At 39.5% G+C, this 19,835-nt stretch overlaps 1 protein-coding gene across 1 annotated transcript in view; it reads right to left on the reverse strand.

The window, feature by feature from the left end:
• Positions 1-252: 252 nt before the first annotated feature.
• LOC104503987 (transmembrane 9 superfamily member 2-like) overlaps positions 253-19,835 on the reverse strand; it is a gene marked incomplete at its 5' end in the record, with an annotated part of 32,338 nt that continues 12,755 nt past the window's right edge. Inside the window, 8 exons of the mRNA XM_010154723.1 lie at positions 253-853; positions 8,400-8,571; positions 8,979-9,090; positions 10,609-10,760; positions 11,369-11,528; positions 14,931-14,988; positions 15,163-15,282; positions 16,373-16,505. Coding sequence (XP_010153025.1) covers positions 786-853; positions 8,400-8,571; positions 8,979-9,090; positions 10,609-10,760; positions 11,369-11,528; positions 14,931-14,988; positions 15,163-15,282; positions 16,373-16,505 — 975 coding nt within the window. The remainder of the gene's footprint in view (positions 854-8,399; positions 8,572-8,978; positions 9,091-10,608; positions 10,761-11,368; positions 11,529-14,930; positions 14,989-15,162; positions 15,283-16,372; positions 16,506-19,835) is intronic.

Genomic DNA, 19,835 nt, shown 5'->3' on the forward strand with positions numbered 1-19,835 from the left:
GCAGGGACACCTTCCACTAGACCAGGTTGCTCAAAGCCTCGTCCAGCCTGGCCTTGAACACTTCCAGGGATGGGGCATCCACAGCTTCTCTGGGCAACTTCCTTCAGCTTGCACAGGCCATTTGCAGCCAAAAAGTCACAGCCAAACTGCTTAGAAACAAAGCAGAAGTTGAGCGCTATCAGCTCAGACTATAGTGTGATCTGTGTCCAGGTAGTGAAGGTCTAATTAACAAGAAATGAGACAAGTCAGCTAGAGTTGTGCAGTTTTATTTGAACAAAAACCAGTGTCGGTATTTTTAATAAAGTCTACAATACACTAAATGCATGTACATTTGTAAGAAGATATCTACTTGTAAAGAAGGTGCAGGATAATATGTACAAATATAGTTAAGTTAAAAAAAATTTCACATTTTACACAGATTTACTTGACAGTCCTATGCTTTCATGGTATATAAATGGTAACCAAAAAAAAAAAATCACAAAGAATTTCAGCTGGAGGACTGTATAATGCACTCATCATTCAAATAAACTAGTTCAGAGATTTTATTTGTCCTAAATCAAGTTTTGAATATAAATTTTTTGTATTAGAATTAACATGTTCAATGAGTTCACTGATGTAAACATTTTTCCAATGCTGCCATTTCCTGCCATAAAAATCTGTATTTTCTGCTGTAGTCTGCTCTTCAGCTTTTACAAATTCAAATAATTCACATGATGCTTTTTCAATACATGGTAAAAATTATCAAACAGCAAGAGAGATATGTTCAAAAGACACTTTGAAGCTTTTCAGTCCACTTTCACAACACTGTAAATCTTACTTACAAACCAGAAGCAGGCAAAAAATCCAATAGTCCCTAAAATGAGAAAGTGAAAATGGTTAGTTTATCTCCCAGTTTGCTCCAAGAGAAAAATCTAACAAGTACTTCCCAGCAGGACAGAATGTGACATTGTAATCCAGCTAACTATCCAGAATAACAGCACTTGTTAAATTTAACAACACACATTCATCCCTAGGCTAAGTTATTGATTTAGATCAAAGATGACTTTTAGAACCAGGCAGCTTTAGGACCAATTGAACCACTGAAGGGGACACTACTATCACCACTAGCAGGCACACAAGTGCCATTTAAGAAATGGACTTTCACAGACAGTCAACATTTACTTGGATTTTTTAGGTCTACAATAGTTCACAGCCACCCATGAATTATGCCAGAAAACAAGGCCTTGGGAAAAATCACCTGGCCTGGTTTTCTGTTCATCATGCTCTGTTTATACTCAAGAACAGGGCACTTCTTACTCTCTCCATCCTGTTACTTCCTCCAGTTAAAGCAATGTTCTCAAAGCTGTAGCTGGGAGAAAGCATCAAATGCCACTAACAGTGACACAAGCCAACACACCTAATTTTATCTAACATGTATTTGATCTGCGGATCTTCTTGTCAGAGGTCACTACAGATAATAAAAGCATACACTAGCTTGGGCAGCTGAACAAATTTGCGAGCAAAGAAATCCAAGGCGTATTAATTACAGAAACACCATTTCAGTTGCTAAAAAAAGCCCCTGAGCCACAGTTGATGAGAGGCTGGGAGAGAGTACCCATACAGGTTTGCCCTGTTCCCATCCCCCTTCCTGGGAATACTGCTCTTAGTGTGCCAAGGTAGACCTGTCGTCTGGTTTGGTACAACCTTCCTTGACTTCTTACCAGTTCTTTAGTCAACCAACCCAACCTCAGGAGAAGGAAAAACCCTACAACTACCTTCCGGAGCAACTCTGGGCCACATGTCAAGTCCTGTGGCTGAAGTTAGCACAGTGCAAGTCAGATGATGGAAAGAGGAGAGCACGCTGAGTGAGATTAGTATATACCGATTCCCTGTTTTAAAAACTAAGAACGGTCTGTAATTTTCACCTCATACCCACTCTTATGAGGCAACTGCAAAGACACTGCCCATCACTTATCTTTAAATTACTTTAAGAACTTAGTATGCAAGAAGGCATGAAGTCCCATACAATTAATTAAGCCTTAAGCCTCTAAGAGAAGCGATGCATTGTTTCTCACGCTTTAACCTAGGGGTAAACTGCCACGCAGATGTTAAACCTCACCAGCTAAGAGCAGGGAAGGTCTCAGTTGTGGCTGAATTCACTCTCCAAGACACAGCTACACACCTGCCCTGCACCAGCCCCTACCAGCTACACTGTAGGCAATTGCAATATCACACACTCAGCTCCTCCAGTTTTACATTCATCCTTTTCTGTTTGTACAGCCCGTGTTTAACATCAGCTCCAAGTCCTTTCACCGCTTCATTGTGACTGGTTTACTAACTAGGAGGTTCTTTATGAAGCACTTGTCTTTTCTACATTCATCACATTTCTGTCTTTCAGACCACATCTACGCATCGGAGAAGTGAAGAACCTGTCTTTGGATGCTTATTATCTGTATGCCAACTCTTGTGTTCTCTGTGCTACCATGTATATTTGCAGTTAAAGGCTTTTTGACAGCCTACTATTATATGCCACAGATTACCCTTTCCCTCCAAGTCTGCAGTTGTTATCCTCTGGAACAGTAGGAGACGGCAGATTTACTGCTGTTGATAGGAGATCAGACACCGACCACAGAAGGAATTTAATTCCTTTGCAGGCTTGATGTCATTAAGTCTTTGCAGTTTACGGTCAATTCTCACTCCTTCCTACTGTGTCCAATACTCCAACATCAGCATTGTTACTCTAAGCCTTACTCTTATGGCTTTTTCCTAATAATGGTTGTCAGCATCTGCTTTCTAGTTGTTTTTATAATATAGCTCACTTCGAGCCTTTTATGGCTTTGAAAGCAGTGTTTCTTCCAAATGTTTAACAGATGAGATAGATTTTTAAGGTATCTGCTGTTCTAGAACAAAATCGTGGTATCATTACAAAAATGTGTAACTACCACAAGAATGAGAATTACCCCAGTCTTCTGGAGCATGACATAACTTAATATAGGAACACACTAAATCCCCAGTATTTTCCTCCAATCCTTGTCACTGAATCTTCCTGATACATCAGTTTTCCATAAAACATGGCCTCCTGCATAGCAAAATCTGAAGGCCTCACACTGTAAACAAGCATTTCATCTATAAACAGATTTTCACAGGTTTCAGTGACATTGATTTTCAACTTTGCTCCTAAAAAGAGTCTTTAGCAAATCAAAGACCAAGTACGCCCCCACTCCTTTTTTAAACTTTATCAGAAATTTTGCCAGTGTACTGGAACCAGAGTAAGACTATGATTTCTAACACCACCAGTAAGTGGTAACGTTTGTCAGACACCAGATTCAAACTTTACAAGCTCAGGAGGGAAAGCCTAGACCCATCACCAAGATATAGCCTTAGGCAGTCAGCACTTTCCCTGGTCAGCAGGGATTCCTCTGTTGTTACCTCCACACCAGTAATTAGAGCTTACTAGTACTGTAATTTCTTCTTCCCTCATGAACAAATCTTTGATACAAATTCCAGATGTGGATTGCTCTACGGACCAGAAACTTCAAAAAGAACATCAAACCAAGGACCCCACCATCTGTCAAAAGTACCTCTCCTAAATAGCATACAAGATGCTCAAAGATCAGAGTGGTTTCAAGGTCCTGGCAGAAACATGACTAGGTTGAAAAATCTACCTCAAAAATCCAACTGCTGATTAGAAGTGACAATCACAGCAAATCAACTGGGCGGTTTTAGTGCTCTCATGGTTTGGTTTTGGTGGGGGGTTTTTTGTGTGGGTTTTGTTTTGTTTGTGTGGGTTGGTTTGTTTGTTTTTAATACCATTGTTAGGACACTCAGACTAGAACCTCCTAAAAGCTCAGGTCAGCACAGAGCTGTGTTGATAATGCAAAATCAGTATTAATGGACAGAAATGAATGTTAAGGAAACATTATTTATAAAGGTTTCCACTTACAGCAGCTTTATTTACATGACTGCTTATGTTATCGCAAGGAAAAGCTGAACTGTTTGGGGTTTTTTGTTTTGTTAGGGTTTTTTTTGCTTGGTGTTGTTTGTTTAAGAACTACACAGTACAGTGCCTGGTTCCATTGAAATTCAGTGGTTTTTCCATCTCAGACAGGGGGATGCTGTGCGTCTCTGAACCACTAAGAGATCCACAAAAGGTAATTCAGTGAAAAAGCTTGCAACAATGTATACAGGACTAAATATCCCAATCCAAAAGGCATCTGCAAATCGATAGTGACTGGAGAAGAACAACTCTGAACTAGCTTGGCTTGTTTGAAAATTCTAGCCAGAATGTTGGCTATGTTTTAGTCCATTTCACAGATTTGCCACTTGCTCCAGATTTTAGCACTTCATACAGGAAAGCATCAACATACTGGATTTTCAGGCCCCTGCTGACTACTGCATGTTCTCAGATTCCCCTTTTAAATACACTGCCAACCTTAAAAACACAGCAAAGGACATGACTGGTTTCCTGTACCTGTAGCTTTATCCCCTAAAACTGCCATTATTAGTCACACTAGTTAAAGGACAACCTTGCCACCTCTAGTAGCATGGCTTGAAGTGGATTTTCTTGAAACGCATACTCAGCCCTTCAGTCTTGAGCATTTCTCTAAGCATGCACCAAAATTGGAATCATCCCTTACCTAAAAGGTGCCTCTCATTAGAATAACAGGACTATTGGTCTTAGATAATACCACCCTAGGATCTTGCTTATATTTCTTTCAAAACACATTCAAACTGAAATCAAAGTTTTGAAGCACTACCAACGAGCAGCATACCTCTTCAGCTTACTGCTTTGCTGACACACATCAGTGAACAGAACAGAACACAGACACCCAAAGGTGCGTTTTTTCAAACCATTACAAAAAATTCTACTTAAAACCCCCAAACAAAACCAAACGCCCCAACAAATAAACAAGAAAGACCCCACTAGTTGAAAGAGTTGAGACCTCTAAAATTATGTTCCGATTGGTCTAAACTCCTTTCCATTGTAAGGTTTTTACAGCTTTCCTGTGCACACCTCCATCAATCAACACAGCACAAGGACACCAAGCCTGATACCAATCCCTCCAATAAGCCTGTAAAATCTGTTTGTTTTAATCTAGTATTACAAACCAGTTTTGTGGCTAATGCTTACTTTAACCAAGCCTGAACACTCACCAGCTCAAATTAAGTAAAAAAAGGATGCAAATTACATATATTTAAGAACATACTTTTGCAGGTTATACCTTTATTTTCTCCCCATGCGCGTGACCTTCCTAAACAGCCCCTACTAGCCTAGGGAACTGCTGCCATCCTAGCACACCGCAGCCCACTGTACATCACTGATCATCCTCGGGAGGTACAGCTAAAAGATGACTTCTGTGGGAGGTATTTGAAATTCAACAACCCAGTTGTGAAGATGCCTCAGGTCCAGCCAAAATGAAAAATACGTCAAACACATCCATTTATACTTACTAGGGAGACATGGACACCCCAGGGTTTTATCTTTCTGACCTCCAGTTTCTATACTGTTGAATACTCTGGTCTGCAATACATACTAGCACTCAGCAACAGTTTTCTTACACACAGAAAGATCACAAGCTAGCATCTAACTGGGTAAGGAAAAGTTATTAGTAAACTAGTTTAAATTCAAAACTGAAAACAAGGATTATTGCACAGAGTAATGCCAAAATACATTAAGCAGCCTGTTCTGCTCAATTCGTTTCTTCTAGCTTTATTGTTTAATGAAGAAAAAAGAATTCAAAGCACGAACAGATTGTAAGAAAGCAAATAGAAAAGCACTCTGCACTTGGCTGATACTTCTTATGTACCTTAAAAGCTCTCTGTACCATACTGGTTTCAATCACCGCACAGTGGTGGGTGCTTCAGAATCTCGGATTCTAAACACAATCTACCCAGAAGATCAAAACTCAATTTTGAAAATGGCATTAGCTCACAAGTGAAAATGATGTTCAAAAATAGAGGTCACTGTAAAGCAACATGCTTTGGCTACGTTCAGCACTTTTTCTTCTCCTAGCATAAAATGCATGTAATCACGTAGCTATCCCCCTTTCAACCACACTTCTTATTTCTTGAAAGATTAGCTGCACTTTGTACGTTAAAATACAACTGTCTTGTTTGGGTGTGCACATTAATTGTTACATTTCACCGGTCAGGTTATATTATTGTCCTTGTTGCCTCACAAGCCTTCAGTTCCTATTTACTTATTCATTACGATCCCTTTTGTAACGTCTGCAGTGACACAACACACCGCCACGTAGGAGGTATTAATGCTGCCCTTCACATTTCCCTCACAGTTGGCGAGACCTAATAAGCAAGAAGGGAGAAAACCAAAATACCTAGTGCTAACTTAAGTGGAACAGATCAAGGTCCTGGTTTTGGGAACACACAGACAGGAAGAACAGTATTACTGTGCACAACAATTACTAACTCCTTCACATACTTGCGAAGGGCTGAACCCTTACTTTCCAAACCAGTGCTTTTAAAGAGTATTTTACACCTCACTTTGCTTGAACAGCTTGTATTTCAGCTCCCAAAAAAATCAATTATCAAACTAAATATGGGAAACAACTTTATCAGTGTTTTACATCAGCAAGGATTTATTACACGCTCCATACACCTTCTACCTTCCTAGTGACTACCTATTCTACTCAAAAAGAAGTGACCCTGTAGCCAGCAGCTTTCTTCAGAACTACAAACACAGCACAGGCACAGCGATGGCGTTTCTATAAAAAAGACACTACAAAAGTAACAGCAGCACAGTTTATTATTGTACTTTTAGGGCCCCACTGGCCTCCACATCAAGAACTCCAGGATCAGCACATCTGAAGCTTTTAATACCATTTCAGCAGCTGCCATGACAATTTCAATTATCGTTTTATATATGAAAGGGATATTTTTAATTCCACCAATTTGCATCTTGTAAGTGAAATTGAAATCGGCAGAATAGCAACTAACCTATGCTGAAACCCTGGCACACATTAACATACTGCTTTAGTTTAAAAGTAATTAAAACATTTTACACTCCAGTTTGTGTGGGTTTTGTTTAGATATATTTATAAAATAGAGGACATCTGGAGCCTGTCTGTTTTGCCAGGATTTAAGCATGGGTTTAACTGGCAACATGCCAATTTCTGTTAGCTTTCTAATAATTAAAAATTAAAAGAATTAAATCCTCCCCACCCCCATTCTTTTTAAAACTTCTTTTTTACTTTCTTTTGAAGAGACACAAGTCTAAATAACAAACAACAGTAGAAATATAGCACCAAGTAGCAGTTAAAGTTATATTTAATAACTTCTACAGAGTACTTGCTTTGTTCAAACCCATACAGTCATTTTCTTCAGTGTTTTCGTATGAACAGTGCTCTTTTTCACCACATGCTCAACCAGTATTAGAGGCAATAAAGGTGAAAAGGTCTTTCTCACTGTCGAACTGACACACTTGAAGCCTGATGCTAAGACTTACTTCCATGACTTGATTTAGGCACTCTTTTTTAACTGCATCAAGGGAGCAAAATGATGCCTTTCACAAAGCCAACACTAATTAGGGCAGGTTTCAATAATCAGGTAGAAAATGTTAAGTAACGATCCAAACCAAAGAGATCCTCTATGACAAATCTTAGGGATGAATGTAAAGGTTGGTTTATGGAACAACCCATTTCATAAGAACTAGCGTTCTCTCTAGATCTACCACCACAGCACTTCATGGTGCTAAGCTGATACATAAAAGGTCTGACTTCATGTGTTAAAACCCCATATACAACAGCAGCAGTATGACGAATACCAATACAAAATGCTCCTGGCTATTTTTAAGGGCCAGTTCCCTTCAAAGCTCTTCTAATTTCATCTAACACATGGTAAATCTGGCACAGATTTCACATCAAATCAACCTCAAAATTATAGTTTGAGCCAAGTGATTATGAACATTAGAGTAATTCTGCAGAAGACACAGTCTGCCTGAGAAACATCAGAAAAGTTGGACTACTAAAAATGGAGAACTGTATTTCAACTAAGGTCCTCCAGTTAAGGTATATGCCTGTCATCTTTTATTCTCTATGTGCAAGAGCACAATACCCTTAACTGCAGAGCTTCTAGAACCAATTATGAAATCCAGAATCAAGTTAAACACCCCTGATATCAAAGTGAACAAGAATAGCACTTTGAAAATACAAAGGTTTGAACTCACTGCTAATATCACATGCAATAAAAGAAAATTAATTCTACTATAAATAAATGTAATTTCAAGTCAGAAAAAAACCCTTAAAGAATATGTTACTGTGATGTGTGGTGTCAAACCATAAAAGCAACACTGCCTACAGAGTCATAAATTGTATTTAATGTTTCAGTTAGTCTAAATTTCACCTAATGTATCAGTTCAAAACCAGAAACCCCTGCATTCATTTTAGTTTGAACACTGTACTTACCTGTGAAAAGGAAAAAAATCAAGACCATGATCATCGTGTAACCGAAGTATAAAATGGTGCTAGCAGTTCCTGTTATCTGGAGCTTAGAGAAGAAGTAATGAACTGCATAGATAAAGAGATAAACTGCTGTAAAGCTGCTCGTCAAAAATGATCGCCACCACCAATGGTAATCCTGAAAGGAACAATAAATCAATCGGTAATAGACAGGGAAATCAGAATATACATAAGCTGGTTAAAAAAATAACAGTCTTGTGAAATACATTTAATTCTTCAAAATTTATCTCAAAAAAAATCCAACATAGCAACTTTTTTTTCTTTCTCAAAGTCAGCTGTATTGCTTCCACTATGAACATGAAATTATTCTAAGATCAGGACTGCTTATAGTTGCTCATGTGCTGCAAACGATGGATTTTGAAGCAAAAGGCACATTTCAGAGGAGTGCCAAAGCTAGACATGCCAAGGCCTGACAATACAATCCTTTCAGTGTTCCAGCACACCACAGTGTATGTGAGTACCTCAACTCTGTTCCTAACACCTCCCAGCTACAAGTGCTATCTGCATCAAAACGGTACTGTTTACCTCTGCACAGAGATGGAAGTAGCACAGCAAAACTGTAGCCTCAGAACACGTAATTAGAAGAATTATAAATACTAGAAACAGGAATCCAAACATGTAGTACATCTGATGTGACCTAAAATTAAAATAAATAAGTAAGAGTCTCATTTTTGGTTAAAGTTCTGAGTTATTTTATAGCGTTACATTGCCAAAAACCACCCAAACAAACAAGAAAAACCCCACCCCAAACCCCCTCACCATTGGCTGATTTATAGAAAGCTTTCTTTGCCTGCCTGGACTTTGTACACACATACCCACATTTAAGCTAGCAGTAATAAAACTGCTGCTTTGCAGAGCAACGTTCAAAGTCTTTAATTACCCTTGCCCTGAAATTAGCATCTATAAGCTTTCACAGAGAACGGCTATGGACAATCTTCAGAGATGTTTACCACTTCAGGTCTCTGTGGAGACACCTTTAGCCTTCCTGACTCTCGCATCACTTGTACACTTCCCCGGTTACAAAACCCACTTCCTCCTGCTGCAGCTAAGTTTTCCAGGTCTCTGCTTCTCCTGACTAGATCAGCCAGATGCACCTCTGCTCCCACTTCATCCCCATACAAAGTCTGACTCCAGTTCAAGGGCTAACCTAACACAAAACCACTCGTAAACAAGTATATTTATCTCAGTTATTTTTATATTTAACGTGGTGACTTTCAGATAAGGGAAGCAACCAAGTCAACTTTATTCAGTGATGATGACAAATTACTGTAGTGTAAGATTGGACAGAGGGAGCGGAAGTTGCATGTTCCCTCCATGCTTCCCCTCTGTAGGATAAATAATGAGCAACAATTTGGGAATGCAGTAATTTCAGCTACAGCAGTCCAGAGTATATCTGTTTTGCCAGCTGATTAAGTTTCCCAGCATAGCTGTACTACACGATTTCTACTTCTGTTGAGTGCTCATGTGAAAGGCTCACATACCTAATATATTTTCATTTAAGAACTCATTTAGAAAAAAACGTTCTGTAAGAAATCTCAACATAAACAGAGAACACCTTAAAAACCTGGCACTTTCAGGTTAATATTTTCCATTGAACAACAATGTATTAAACATTTCATATTTACATTGCGAAATACATGAAATATTGCACTCATTTATTTTTTCCATACACCTGCTTGACTAGTTTCTGACAAGATTTGGGAGTGGTGTGGATGTTTCACAGGGGGTGGAGTCTTTGTTTTGCAGAACACAGAATCTCAAGATCTTGACCCGATTCTGATTTAACAGCTACAGCTTCTAGATCATATTAGTTTCATATACCATAATATAGTTACACAACAGATTAGGCTCCACCTAACCACAAAAGCATAAAGCCATTTTTGTGCTGTTCAGAGTCAGAAAGACAAAACAAAGCAACAGGACTCTAGAGCTCCACACTTTCAGCTGTCAAAAAGAATTACTTGTATAAGTTCTAAGTACAGGTATAAATATGCAGATTCTGGGAATTCCACAGAAGTCTGCAAGAAGATAAAAAGCTTTAAAAAATTGGTTTATTCCTTATATTAATTGATTTGCAGTGTTCAAACTCAGGGTGTGTTTATTATCAAACCAACACAGAGAGAAGAAGAACAACAACAACAGTAGTGATACTCACCAAATGCTATTCAGAATGAAAAAAAGTTGAATAAAAATACAGCCAAAGGGTAAGATACCACCCATTATGATGCCAGGCAACGGCTTTGTGAAAAAGGACTGTTCTGGAATTTGGCGAGGAATCTGGTTTGTACGAACTGGATGTTCAATAGGCTTTGAAAGAAATGAAGATAAGTATTACATCAAAAATAACATTGCTTTTCCCTAATATTAGTATCCAAAGATTTGATAAACATAACTATTTTCATCCATAAGCCACCACAAGTTACCAAACCAAGAAAACTATAAACTTCATCATCAGGAAAACACACATATACTTTAGATATTCAAATTACTGATCAATAAGCAAGTCAGAAGAAAAAACACCAACACCTTTTCAGCCCTAATTTAAAAAAAAAAAAAAAATATATCTTGTTTGTCTGGCATTACCCCAAACTAGTGAAGTACAAACTGAAGTACTTCTGACATACTACTTCAAAAAAAAAAAAAATGAAGCTATTGAGGTATTACTTAATTACAAAAGGCAAGCGAGACTACCAAGAGCTCAATCAAATTCTGTTTCTAGTGAATGGACAGGAAAAAAAAAATTATGTGAAATTACAAGCATATACTCAGTTTCAAAATCATGACAAAGTGAAACACCATTTTACAATCATAGGGCTGTATATATTTCAATCCAGCCAGTTCTCGTATGCTTAGGGATTCACTGGCTCAACTACCGAGGACAGGTGGATTTCAAATCTGTATTCAAAGAGCCCTACCTTCTCCTTGAAGCCAAAATAGGCACCCACAAAGGTCAGTGGGACTGAAATTCCAAACCACATGGCTAGGATAGCAACCAAAGTGCCAAAAGGGATGGCAGCTGAGGATCCTTTCACCCACAGAATGAGATTCATAATGAAGAAATCAGCAAAGACAATCCTGAAAAAAAAAGATCAGAGAAGATATTAAAATAGTCAGGAAAGAATAAATACCAGTTGGTATTTAAAAAAATAAACCAGTTAAAAGTCTGCATCAGGAAAGGGTAGCTTCTTGCAATCTGTCATTCCGAAACAATCCTAGTTGCTTTCAGCAATAGTGTGGGTAACTAAAAACACTTGCAACATCTTCTAATGCAAGTATCTGTGGTCAAGCCACTATTTAAATAAAGACTGTGCACATAAAACCAAAAAGTAACAGAAACATTCCATCATAAAAATCTATACCAGGAATGCTAAAGGATAAAATAAATAGAACAGACTACTTCTGTTGGAAGGGACCTACAATGATCATCCAGTCCAACTGCCTGACCAATTCAGGGCTGGCCAAAAGTTGAAGCGTTGTCCAAATGCCTCTTAAACACCGACAGGCTGGGGCATTGACCACCCCAAAAAATGACCACCCCCCCCCAGGAAGCCTGTTCCCGTGTCTGACCACCCTCTCGGTAAAGACGCGCTTCCTGATGTGCAGTGTAAACCTCCCCTGGTGCAGCTCTGAACCATTCCCACACGTCCTGTCCTGTCACCCCAGGGAGAAGAGCTCAGCACCTCCCTCTCTGCTTCTCAGGAAGCTGCAGAGAGCAATGAGGTTGCCCCTCAGCCTCCTCTCCTCCGAACCAGACAAGCCCTAACTCCCTAGCTGCTCCTCACAGGACATGCCTTCCATCAGCTTTGTTCCCTTCTCTGGACACATTCAAGGTGCTTCACATCCTTGTGAAATTGTGAGGCCCAGAGCTGCGCACAGCACTTGAGGTGAGCTGCACCAACACTGAAAACAGCGGAAATCCCCTCTTTTGGGCTGGTCATGCTGTGTGTCATGGGACTCAGGGTGCTGTCTGCCCTCTCTGCTGCCAGGGCACACTGCTGACTCTACTGTGCCTGCCAACAACCAGCACCCCCAGGTCCCTTTCTCCAGCCACTCCTCTCCCAGTTTATACCTGTGCCCAGCATTACTCCCTCCTAACTTGTTAAATTTCAGCCCGTTAATCACAGCCCAATACTCCAATCTATCTAGAGCTCTCTGCAAGGCCTCCTGCCCTTCAAACGGGCCAACAGCCCCTCCCAGTTTGGCATCATCAGCAAACTTGCTAATGGTGCAATCAGCTCCACCCAGATTGTTATGAACAACACTGAAGAACTGGCACTGGAATTGAACCCTCAGGAACACCACTGAATGGATTTTTTTTTTTTTTAAAGGTGCTTTATAACCAGTAAACTCCCTCTGAAAAAAACACAGCGATAGCAGAACCTCAGACTTGGGAAGCTACATGTCACCCACAACAAGCGTACACCCTGCTGCAGCATGTGCCACAGCAACACGGTAATGGAAGGGTGGATAAAAAGGGCTCTTCCCTACAAGATGACTCTTTGTATTAAGATCTCATGGAGTTACACAGTGGGCTACTCCAAAGTAGCTCACACGTACGGGGAATTTAAATAAAGACTGCATCAATCATCACATGTCTCCAGACCAGTTTCTTCCCTCCCCAGTTAAGTGCATCTGCCCCGTTTTCTGAACGCCCTGGGAAAACACTAGAAAATGACTCCAAGCTACATGATGAAGATTTCAAACGCACCCCATTCTGAAAACAAAGCAAAACGTACTGCAAGGAGCTCCGTACAGAAGACGGACTGATAGGCCATTATTCATGGACTCCGAGACACAGCACAGAATATTCAGGCTCAGGAAGGGCCTCTGCAAAATGCAGCATCGTCTGGGTCTTGTTAAGAAAGCGTTCCCCAGGCAGAATTTACACTGCCCCAAAGTGGACATGCACCCTCCATTATTTAATAAAAAAAAGGAAGGGGGGGAAGATCAGAGCAATAGACAAGCTCCTTTTTACCTACGAGAGGCCTTACACCTGCCAAAACTGTTAGACAAGAATTGTTAAATAAGCACACCCAGCGACCCCTGGTGTAAGCACCTTGTTGAACAAAAAATAAAAATCAAAGCTATTTTAGAAGCCTGGCTAACGTTCATCATCTGCCCAAGCTCGTACCACAGAGCCCACTTAGCCCCTCCAAAGTTAGAATAAAATACTACAAATATGAACTCCCATCAGTCTGAGACTGGAATGGCCTCAGGCTGTTTATGATATTATGCAAATTCACTGAACTAGCTTGGTATAATCAAGACATCTGTTCCTATTCTACCATCCCCAATCATTTTGTTTCCTCTGTGAAACTTAATTTATTTGGGAGTTTAAATGATCAGCACGATATTTCTTCCACCGATAAATATTCTCTTCCCCCTCAAGATAATATCTACATGACAGCAGGGGGACTGAAGCGCAGTCTGTTTAGAAATAAGATTCCCTCATGGAAATACTACACTCAGTTGTTATTGAATGCATTACATTTCGTTTGATGAAATTCTATTTTACTCAAAATGAAGTCATTCTCAGCTTTTCGGGGGGAGAGATACCTTAAGAAATTATTTATAACCTTTTCCTCAACTTCTGCCAAGGACATTTGTCAAAGAGTAGCTTCATGTACCCAAAGTCACAACCAAGAAATACGGAAGACTTGAAGAAAAAATTAGGTTTTGTGCCCTTTCTTCACTGACCTCATCCTCATGGAAGGTCTTGGAAGCTATGAGAAAACGAAAGGGAGGAGAGCTGTCGCCCTTCCCAAGCCCAACAGCATTGGCCACAGTATGACACATGCTGCAGCCATATCTAAAACTGGACACTACCTACATTTATATAAAAAGATTATGATCAATTTATGAGAATCTCTGCATTATTCTCACCCAGAGGCATACTAAACCTCTACTGTTCAGTACAGCAGTATACAGCTATTTGCTTAAAAAAAAAAAAATCCTTTTCAGTAACATGATTACAAGAAAACACTGATACCGTAACTAAGGTAACAGAGGTTCTGCCTAAGCTGCCTCTTCCTATTTACGGGAGAGCACTACAGGTACCCCAAAAACTACCACCAAACTACATATTTCATAACAAAGTGACAGTAGCTATTAGCTGCTAGGACAGGATTAGCTGGAACAGAGTTAAGCGGTACTAAACTGCAATTACTCCATCCCTATGCCTGCGATTCCAACGCAGTGACTCTCAAAGGCTGCGACATTATCCCTCCTACCCCCACAGCTGATGACAAAACAAGATGCTAAGAAGCTGTGCTCCAGAGCACTAGGCTCCAGCTCCTCAGAGATCACTGTTCTTTAGAGTCATAGACAGGTAATATACACAGGAACAGCAACCTGGAGAACAGTAAAGAAAATCCCACACACGATACCATAACAATTCACTTTTTCCCCCGCTCCTTCCCAGCTCAGATTCATTTATACCTAAGAATAAAGGAAAGAATGAAGGGAAACAATACTAACCCAGGGCAAAGCAGAGCTGTAAGCAAAACGTTTGTCTTCCACTTCTCGCCTCTGAACGCTGAGGGGGAAAAGTAAAAACAATTTCAAGTTCAGAATGTTTACTGGTTTTGCAGTCCAGCAGCAAGAAGCAGATCTGTTGTGTGAGACATCAGTTCCAGCCTGAGATTTATATTAAGCCCAGCAATTCAGAATTTAACTTGCCCTGTCACATTAAACAAAGACACATACTTACTCTTGTACATCCTGGCAGACACGTAACCAGCCGGCGTTCCCAGCAAGACCCAGAGTACTACTGCACAGGTCATCAAAGCACCCCGGTTGGCAGGAGAAAGGAAACCAAGGCAAGCTAGGACTAAAGGGACAAAACGATGTGGTCATTTGTCAAAATGCCCCTGTAACACGTATCACTGTACAGGTTTATCCCTTGCACTCCAGTATTTCAGTGAAGACTACATGCACATGCATCTCACCATGATGGAGAACACTTTACTCAAGAATGGGCTATCTTGAAAATAAGCCTCTTCAATAAAAGGCAGTTGCCTATGTCTGAACTAATTGTAGGGACCAGTCCAGAGGTACCCTCAGAAAAGGAGTCTGTCAGTGATCTCTAGTGGGAAGTTTTGTTTTCAGACAGAAAAAGGACTACTTCCCGCACCCCACCACAATTTCTATACTGCACTGGTTGCACAGGACAATATTGCAGTTAACCAAGTTAAAGAGCTGCGAGTACCACTGAAAGACAAGCCCATCAAGAAAAGTCTATTAATCTTATTGCATAAGATTAGAATGAATAGAAAAAGCAGCTCCTCTATAAGACAAAAAATCTGACTAAAACCTGGAGAGCAGAATTCAAAAAATTCTTCTTTTGCAATAGCTATCAGTATGCTTCTCAATTCTACTGTACAGAAAGACAAGGAATGGTGATACACTTTATAGATAGTATATACTAAACCACTTGTGACAGGTTACATCACACGTATATACAGCTATTCACAGAAGGCTCTCCTATGATCCCAATGTTGTGTCACTATTATTTCACCGGCACACATTCTTCCTCTTATTTCTGCATGGCTGCAGGCTGTCGTGTCAAACGTGTTAGATAGAAAGTGTTCCGAGAACATTAAAGCTTTGATTACATGTCTTTGAACTTCCATTACTGGATCCTTGGATAATTCACACCATGACAGACTGTTTTTATTGTTTAAACAAGAAAACTTTTAACAAGGATTTCTACAATCATGCAGACTCTGAACTAGCCCAGATATCACGACGTTTTGAATGACAGCATAACTGAAGCTACCTAGATCATTGATATGAATGTGTATTAACAGTCTATTTTACTAAAGGAAGGACTTCATTGCCAAAAGCAGGCTTATATCATTTGTTCAATAATGTTGCATCTTTCTTACACTATCACACATCACGCTGATAAAGTTACTTACATAAAGTAATAAATGTCATAATGAAAATTTGTGTCCCTTGGCCCAGAAACACGGACAGTAACATTCCCTTCCTCGGAGGTCTAAACACATCTCCATGAACCAGCTTCCAGCCAAATTCCTCTTGGGCATCCTCCTGTATAAAATCAACAATGTCTTTAGCAAAGATAGATAATGCAGTAGTGAATGCAGGATGCAAAATACATATTTCAAGTTTAACTTCCAGTTTAGATCCAAAGACAAGACTAATGGCATCTGATTCACCACTTATTGATTCTATAACCCCCTGATGATTCAGTGAAAGAAAAAGGCAGGATATATCAGTAAAACCCTCATCTCTTAAACAACAAAATGTAATTAGCCAAGCCATATAGCATCATTCTAAATGTAAACTAACACAAAGCATTCAATTTGACTTGGATTATAGCGCTTCAATCTCTTTTTGCTTCCGTTTCAAAGCACATCGGTCTCAACAACAGCATTGGAAGAGAATGGAATGGTCCTTATACTCCAGAAGAAAGTCCACTCCCTAGAATCACCAGGGGCAAGTACCAACACTTGGTCCATGAATGGATGGATGGCAAGAGGGGGAGGTCCTCAGTCCAGCAGCTCTAAGAAACCACTACTGAGGAATAAAACTTTTCCACAGTCATTCAAAACAAACACCTTCTTTCACAAAAAATCTGCCCCACACGACAAATAACCAACCCCTCACATCGACCACTCTCTTCTTCACAAAGTTAAAAGCTACAGGTTTCATTCAACCTCTGAGTATTGAGTTGAGTTCAGTGGATCGCTTACCACTAGAATTACAGCACACAAAAAATCGACTACGGAAGAGTACAGACCAAACTGGCAAACGACGTGGAGCACCTTAACATGTGACAGATTATGTAATTACTTTTTTTTTTCTGGAAGATTGTCTTCCCCACACTCATATCCCTGCTTGCAATTGTTGGGGTAGGAATTGTTCTCAGAAGTCTGATATACTACTACAAAAACTGAAAACTATTGAACACAAGATAACACTTTGATTAAAAAAAAAAACCAAAACAACAAAACCACACACAGACCCACAAAGCTATGCCTGCAAAGAAACTTGTAACAGGTATCTAGGTATAATTCCAACACATCAGTGCTCTCCCAGTAAAGAGTGTTTGGTTAAAGAAGCATGAAGACCACACTTCCCTGCAACTCACAATTAGTTCAAGTTCAGATGAAGAAGTTGTTGAGGTAAGAAAGATAGATATTGCCCATGTAGTTGTGAGGAATGAAAGAATTTGAAAGGTTACCATCTGAAGCAAATCTTTATCTGTTTTCAAAGTGGTGAGCACTAGGCAGAAATAAATGCCTAGTACTTTAGTCTCTGACAGAACAAGGAAAGCGTTGTGCAAATTCGGAATGGCTGGTACTAGATTTCTTATCAAGACCTAACCTGGCAAATGCACTCAAAAGACACCCTCTGGTGTCAATTCAAAGTTTAAAACATACAGCTACATAGTAAATATCTTGGTGTAAGAAAAATAAAGAGAAACCAAGCACATTGAGACCCCATTTATCTTTTATGGGCCTGTGGGACAGAGTGTTTGTCTCAAAGCTTGATTTTTAGTAAAACTAACTCTTCCGTTACAGGCCCACTACCTATGAGTCAGAATATTTTTGAGACTTTTGTTTAAAGAATCCAGCAGTATTTTATATTGCTGATCTTTACTGTTCAAAGATGAGGATAAGAATTGTGCAACTAATCCTAGTAGGAACCTAACACTTAGTTACACAAAAAGTTGAGGAAATCTGAAGAGACACTTCTGAGCCTTTGCCAATATGCTAAAAATTACTGTATATTTCAAAAAGTGTTTATAAACAAAGCCTCAAACCTCCAGTTTCATTTATGTGACTACAAGATCCAAGATAGGATTCAAAGATCATTTCTGTGACTAAAGCGTATTTTGTAGCAGAAGTAGGGAACACTGAAAACGCTTCTTTTGCATCCTTCCGTCTTCACTCCAACTCTCACTACCAGTAAGGCAAACGAAAAATACCATTTTATAAACACAAACACAGAAGCAACCTGACACACACTTTTCAAACCTTTTTAAATCAGGTCCTGGAACTGCCACAGATCTTCAAGTTTTTTACAATTGGCAAGAAAAATTTTGGTTTTTTTGAAAGCCACACCTATCCCTGCTGTTATTCATAAAAACTAAGCAAGCTTCTACAAGTCTTGCTCTTTATCACATTAAGAATGACCAACTAATAAAGACAAAACAGTGTAAGATAGTGAGCATAATTTAATTGAGAGATCAAACAGCAGCTTCACAAAAACGATCAGTTAAAGGATGTGAAAAATTCTTCCACTTTAATTACTGTCTGGATTTGCATTAACAAAAGATATTAAATATCAAAACCAAAGAAGAATAAAAGTACTTTCAGATGTTTTCGTTTCAATATGAAACACTTTTGTGCATTTTAAAGTATTCTTTATCCAGATAGACAGCAACAACAGGGAAAATTCAAACCTCTGTAGTATCCGACATTATTTCTCATCTTTGGCTTGCAGATACCACCTTTACCAATGAGAAGGAGTATTTTTTATTCAGCCTCGCACTCACAGTCATCTGGTCAAGTCTTTTTAACTCACAATCAGTTATATTCTCTTCCACCAAGGCAGCAAGCAACTACAGGGATCTGCCCCTTTTCCATTTTAAAGAGTGCATTTCAAAAGAACTCGCAACAGGTTCAGTTGGTTGGCAAACTCCAGTCACTACATTAAGTCAGACAAACCAGGTTCAGTTTGACACAGAGAACACCAGGAGAATTAATTATAAAAATAAGTCATCTACACACACCCCCAGTTCTAGCACAGCTCAAGATCAGAAGTTCTGTTGCACATGAACTGCAATATTATGATCTCCTAACTGGAGACAAAGTATGTGATTCCACCACACTTTCTAGCCACAGACAAAAGGCAACTTCAATTTGTATTAGTCTATGTTAATCAGAATCTCTTCCCTAACATTTAGCATGACAACTACTGATCCTCACACTGATTTCACTCCATTATTAGCCACTGGTTTAATTTTTGATTCTTTTTGCAACACTCATCTGATACAGGTGTTGGCTTTTTTAAATACTTCACTTTATGAAGTTGCATAGCATCGTACTTCTCACAAAACTCAGACCCCAAACTTTCCAAACGTCACAGGTTATGCGCTAGACACTTGTCTCTGGACAAGCTATGCTACAAACCACTATAAAGAAATACCACCTCGGAACTGGAAAGAAGATCACAGCAATTGAGCTTCCTAATGCAGCTTCATTCCAATGGTGACAACACCTGGCTGCAGTAATTTTAAGCCTGATGTTTTGAAAAAGGGAGAAGGTAGTTATCAACAGAAGTTCACAACCTTGGTTGTTCAGTCTGTAAACCACATTTTTAGAGAGAAAATATGCAAAGAGGGTAGCAGAG

Source organism: Eurypyga helias, unplaced genomic scaffold, assembly GCF_000690775.1.
Source record: "Eurypyga helias isolate BGI_N326 unplaced genomic scaffold, ASM69077v1 scaffold6227, whole genome shotgun sequence".
Taxonomy (NCBI): Eukaryota; Metazoa; Chordata; class Aves; order Eurypygiformes; family Eurypygidae; genus Eurypyga; species Eurypyga helias.